The sequence below is a fragment of the Halyomorpha halys genome, unplaced genomic scaffold, assembly GCF_000696795.3.
Source record: "Halyomorpha halys isolate HHAL.00 unplaced genomic scaffold, Hhal_1.1 Scaffold436.1, whole genome shotgun sequence".
Classification (NCBI taxonomy): domain Eukaryota; kingdom Metazoa; phylum Arthropoda; class Insecta; order Hemiptera; family Pentatomidae; genus Halyomorpha; species Halyomorpha halys.
The window spans coordinates 428,533-433,452 of record NW_027107600.1 but is presented as its reverse complement, the minus strand read 5'-3'; the positions used below and the strand labels follow the sequence as shown (position 1 = coordinate 433,452).

Here is a 4,920-nt window from a genome sequence, read left to right as displayed (position 1 = left end):
ATAATTTTATTTTATATAATGTGAGTTTAATGAGGTCCTATAGGATTTTTTCCTCAATCATTCTGGATAAAAGTAAATAAATTAAGAAATTATATTAGATTACATCACTGATATTACAATTACACACAAAAACCATTAATATACTCACATTACAACTAAAGTTGAATCTTTGGAATGCTTTTGAACCAATTCTCTTAATCTCAATTGCCTATCAGTTTTTTCTTTTAGATTTTCTAATTCTTCTTCAGTTACAACAGCACCTTAAATACAAAAGAGCACAACAAATTTAAATAGATTGTTTTGTAAAAAGCTGTTGGAATAAAAAAATTAATAAAAACAGTAATATACAAGTTACCCTCTTCTTTACAGGTATTTTCCCTAAATCCTTTGAGTAAATCATCAAAAAACTCCCTCGTACTAGCTTGAGGGGCTTCCATGATATCGTTTATCATAGTAAGAGACTCGTACTCTATCCGAAACTTTGCCAACAAACTTGCCATACTAGAATAATTTCATTACAGTCATTAGGTAAATAAGGAAAACCAAGCTTATAGCATCGCAAATGTAAATATTTTAGAAAAATTAATGGGCCTTTACCTAGCTTCTTCAGTTTTCAAATCATAATTACGATTTGCTATAGCAAACACACGCATACGACACGAAGAAAATATCTGTCTTGAGCTTAATATATATGGTAAGAGTATTGTGAAACCTATAAAAATAAATTGAAACTGATTAAAGATATATTTGAATAAATAGATTAATAAATCAATTATACTTATTGAAATTAATTATAATAAACATTATGACATCAGAGAATAAAAAAAGTTTTATTTTAAAGTATAATTTTAAAATTTACATAAAAAGAAAAGATCTTTTGTAGGTATAGTAATTCTTACTGATATGATAAATCTTAATTTATACACTTAATGAGAAATTAATTTTTACCTCCATCGTCATATAGCCACCAAACATCTAAATATCCTCCTTTGAATTTTTTATCAAAAATTCTCATATTATCTATAATAGCTTTACTGAATTCTTCCTCATTTGGGTACCTAAAACAGATCATTAGAGGTGAAACAATTTGTTTCCATCAATTTCTGACAGTTAAGATATAGTCCTATATATAATGATGGATCATTTTCACACTAATACCCAAATTTGGGCTAAATCGGATGTTGACTTTGAAATATGGATGTACTACAGAAAATATATTCACTTATACAAAAGTACTGGACAGGATCTTCCTGCAGAACATTCCTTCTACTTTGGACCAAATCGAACACATCGTTTTAGAAATATAGGAAAATATGTTTACACATGTGTAAGTGAAAGAAGTGCTGAATATCTCAACGACATTGGATTATGGGTTCAATTCATTATGCCAGAACATAAGTTCTATGAAAAGATAAGTTAGAAGAATGATCGAATCTCAAGAGGCCAACAATTGCCATATTCTTTCTAAAAAACTTACTTCAGTAACATTTTATCAGTATTTGCCTTTTTCCTTGTCCTTAAAATATTTGAGGGTGTTATTCCATTGGTAAAGCCAGTATTATATACAGCTCTGTCAGATACAACATTTCCTGCAAAAGAAAAAAAAAAAAACATACAACAAAATTATCAAAATTGTTTATTTAAAAATTTGATTAAAAAAATAATATATTTAGTATTCAACAAATTACCAGAAATAATAAATGAGGCTTGAGAAGGTATTCTTGATATATCAGGTGACCCTTTCAATGTGGAACCGTTGGTAAGATCAGTCATGGAGGCAGCAAGTTCTTCAATTATAGGCACTGGTTCTGTTGTAGTCGGAATAGAAAAATCTAAACCGCTTGGATGACGTAGAATTACAACTGCGAATCGGTTAGCAAATGCTTCACTGAAAATTAATTTAAAAAAAATTAAAATAGATGACAATAGTGCGGTTATAATGGCATAAGTACCTCTAGAAAAATAAGATTTTATTTATTAGAGCTTTCATTGGGGTTAAGAACCAAAAACTATGTTACATTTGAACTATTCGTCAATTCATAATATTCATTGGTTGTTATCTTGTTTTTTATTCTTAGCCCTGATGAAGGCTAGAAATTCTGGCTAAAACCTTGGCACTAATAAATAAGTTTTTACTTATTCGTGTTCTTCACTGACCGCACCCCCCACCATCTTCATATATATATATATATAATCCAAGGTCAACAACCTACTCATCATTGATTTTATTTTATAAGGATTTGTGGAAACCCTAATAAAAACCAAAGGTTAACTAAAATAATTTTATCATTGTTATTCATTCATTAACTATTTATTATAATAAACAGACAATCACTGTTTTATGTTGTTCTATTTTAATTAATTTTAAATTTACATCGTAAACTGACTTCTACCATGATTTTTTCGTGTCAGGCCAAATTCAAAGTTATATCACTAAAAAAAACAAAAAAACAATTTCTCTAACAAAGCCATTAAAAAATCTATTTAAATGAAAAATAAAGCTATTTAATTAATTCATAAAAAGAAAAAGAGAAGAATGAAATGAAAGTATAATTGATATTTCTTCTTCTTTTTTTTTAAAGTTAATTTTCAATATTATTGATTTTGAAAATTTGAATATTGTTAGTATCACAATATTAAAGTTGAAGAACAAATTTATATTTGTTTATTATCTAAAGTCAATCTCTTGTTTCCTTTCATGTAACAAAATAAGGTGACTTAAGAACATTCATATTGTCTCTTCATAATTTACTGAAGTATGGTTAACATAAAAATGAACTATAAAGGCCACTAAATATTGCTTTATGTATCTATATCTTTATAGAACAGGAATTGACTTTAAAATTAAAAGTTAAAAAATAAATACATACAACTTATATATCCATCCAAAAGTTACTTCCAAAGAACGGAAGCAGACGTAAATACAAGGACTGGCAGTATACTATTGTTATTAATGTGTGCAGATTCTATTTGTCTCATTATAATAGGTCTTATAATTTATAACAATATTACTTATTTATATAAAATTAATTAATGACTGTATATTACTGTAGGATACTGAAGTAAACATTTAGGTCATCGTATGGACATTGAGCCCAGTCGGATTTGAAGCCCATCATCAAGACGTTAGGTCTCAACTTTCCAACTCCAGTAGTTTGAATGATAGACCTCGCAGCTTCCGCTGGCCCTAAACCATCCACGAGAGTAAAGAAACCCTTTACTTTTTTGCATGCCAACCAATCTTGTCCTCTGGCTATGCGGCTTTCTCTGTTTCTATGTGACAGTCTTTCCTTTTAACAAAAGGGAAAGGATAAGATGAAGTATTATGTAATTAAATATTAAATATACATAAATAAAAATCAACATTTATAAGGTTTTAATAAATAATTAATATTTTTTTCATCTCTCTTACTGATGAACGAAGAAGTTTATTTTCCTTAAAAGTAACAAGTGTAAAAATTACTAACCATGGTGTTTAAGGGAAGGGTTAATAAATAGTAATAGAATTGAAGTTGGTATATTTGAAAGCAAATTTTACAGAAGAATCATTTAGGTGAACACTGCCATAACATATCATAATATTTTTACTGACTTTTTTGATATAATAACAATACATAGATAAATATAAATGGAATTGTAGATCAATCAGTGCTTTTTATATATCAAGACTTTATAAGTTTATAAATTTAATCTAAAGTTAAAATATTAAATATAATAATATTACTTTTGAGATATCGGCACAAATGAGAAGTGAATTGTGCTTTGTAACGAGGTTTGCCAGATCCACTAAGGCAGGCCTGCTCTCAGGTGGGCCGGACAGGACTAAAACCTGCGGTCGATAGTTTTTAACATGCTCAACGCTACCGGCCAATTTTTGTACTGTCATCAAGGCTGTTTTATAAACCTGAGCCTGGGTAGATGAACCCCAATTAGCATCTTAAAAGAAAAAAATATAAAATAAATAAAAACACTATGATTAACAGATAGAGTTTTCATTTTAAATTAATTTTCAGTCATTTAAATTAAACTATTTATAAACAATAGATAATTAATCATTTTAATATTATACTACTTCAAATTTATTTAACCTAATTATGTATGTACAAATTACAGTTTATACAAGTACATTTTTAATTTCAAAATTAAAAAAATAAATGTATTTTTAATGTACAATATCAAACGAAATAAAAAATATCAATCAAAACCAAGGGAAACAATTTTTTCAGTATATATAATTTTAACATTAATATAGGTTATAAAAATGAACATTCCGGACAACCAGATCATCCTCAAGGATAATCTTAAATATAAATTTACATCTCAAATCCAACAATTAAAAACTTTTTGCAGGGTATTCCGCCCAGGTCAATAAATTTAGTCAAATCAACTTATTTTGTCACTTTTCCATTAAATTTTAAAACTTTTAAATTATTACCATTTATCACAAAATATTTTTAACCTTCCATAAGTGTGTGATAGTTATAACAGTGCTAAGTTAATATGTAATTAAAAGTTTTAAAATTTAATAGAAAAGTGACAAATCTTACTAAATTTATTGACTTGGACAGAATAGCCAAGTTTTTAATTCTTGGTTGTGAGTTTTTAAACTTTTAAAACGTTGGACATTTAAAGTGATAATAAAGAGTGTTTGAAACTTAACTTGGTCACAAATTATTTTATTTAAAAAATCAAAACCAGTCTCGAGGAAGTGATAATAGATTATATATTAATTTGTATATTCTAGACATAAAAACCCCGAAAAAAAAAAAAATGAACAAGTAAATACAACTGAGAATAAGGAATTTTTTTTTTATTGAACAAATAATTCCAACAGTTCTGAACATGATGAAATATATTTTATTAATATGACTGAGGTGAAGATTGTTAGGTTTTAAAATGAATTAATTCTAAAATGTTACA

At 27.2% G+C, this 4,920-nt stretch overlaps 1 protein-coding gene across 1 annotated transcript in view; it reads right to left on the bottom strand.

Moving 5' to 3' along the window:
- NKCC (sodium potassium chloride cotransporter) overlaps positions 1 to 4,920 on the bottom strand; it is a gene marked incomplete in the record, with an annotated part of 126,193 nt that overhangs the window by 4,338 nt on the left and 116,935 nt on the right. Inside the window, 8 exon segments of the mRNA XM_067045987.1 lie at positions 149 to 260; positions 356 to 501; positions 598 to 712; positions 949 to 1,058; positions 1,478 to 1,589; positions 1,689 to 1,888; positions 3,049 to 3,290; positions 3,725 to 3,936. Coding sequence (XP_066902088.1) covers positions 149 to 260; positions 356 to 501; positions 598 to 712; positions 949 to 1,058; positions 1,478 to 1,589; positions 1,689 to 1,888; positions 3,049 to 3,290; positions 3,725 to 3,936 — 1,249 coding nt within the window.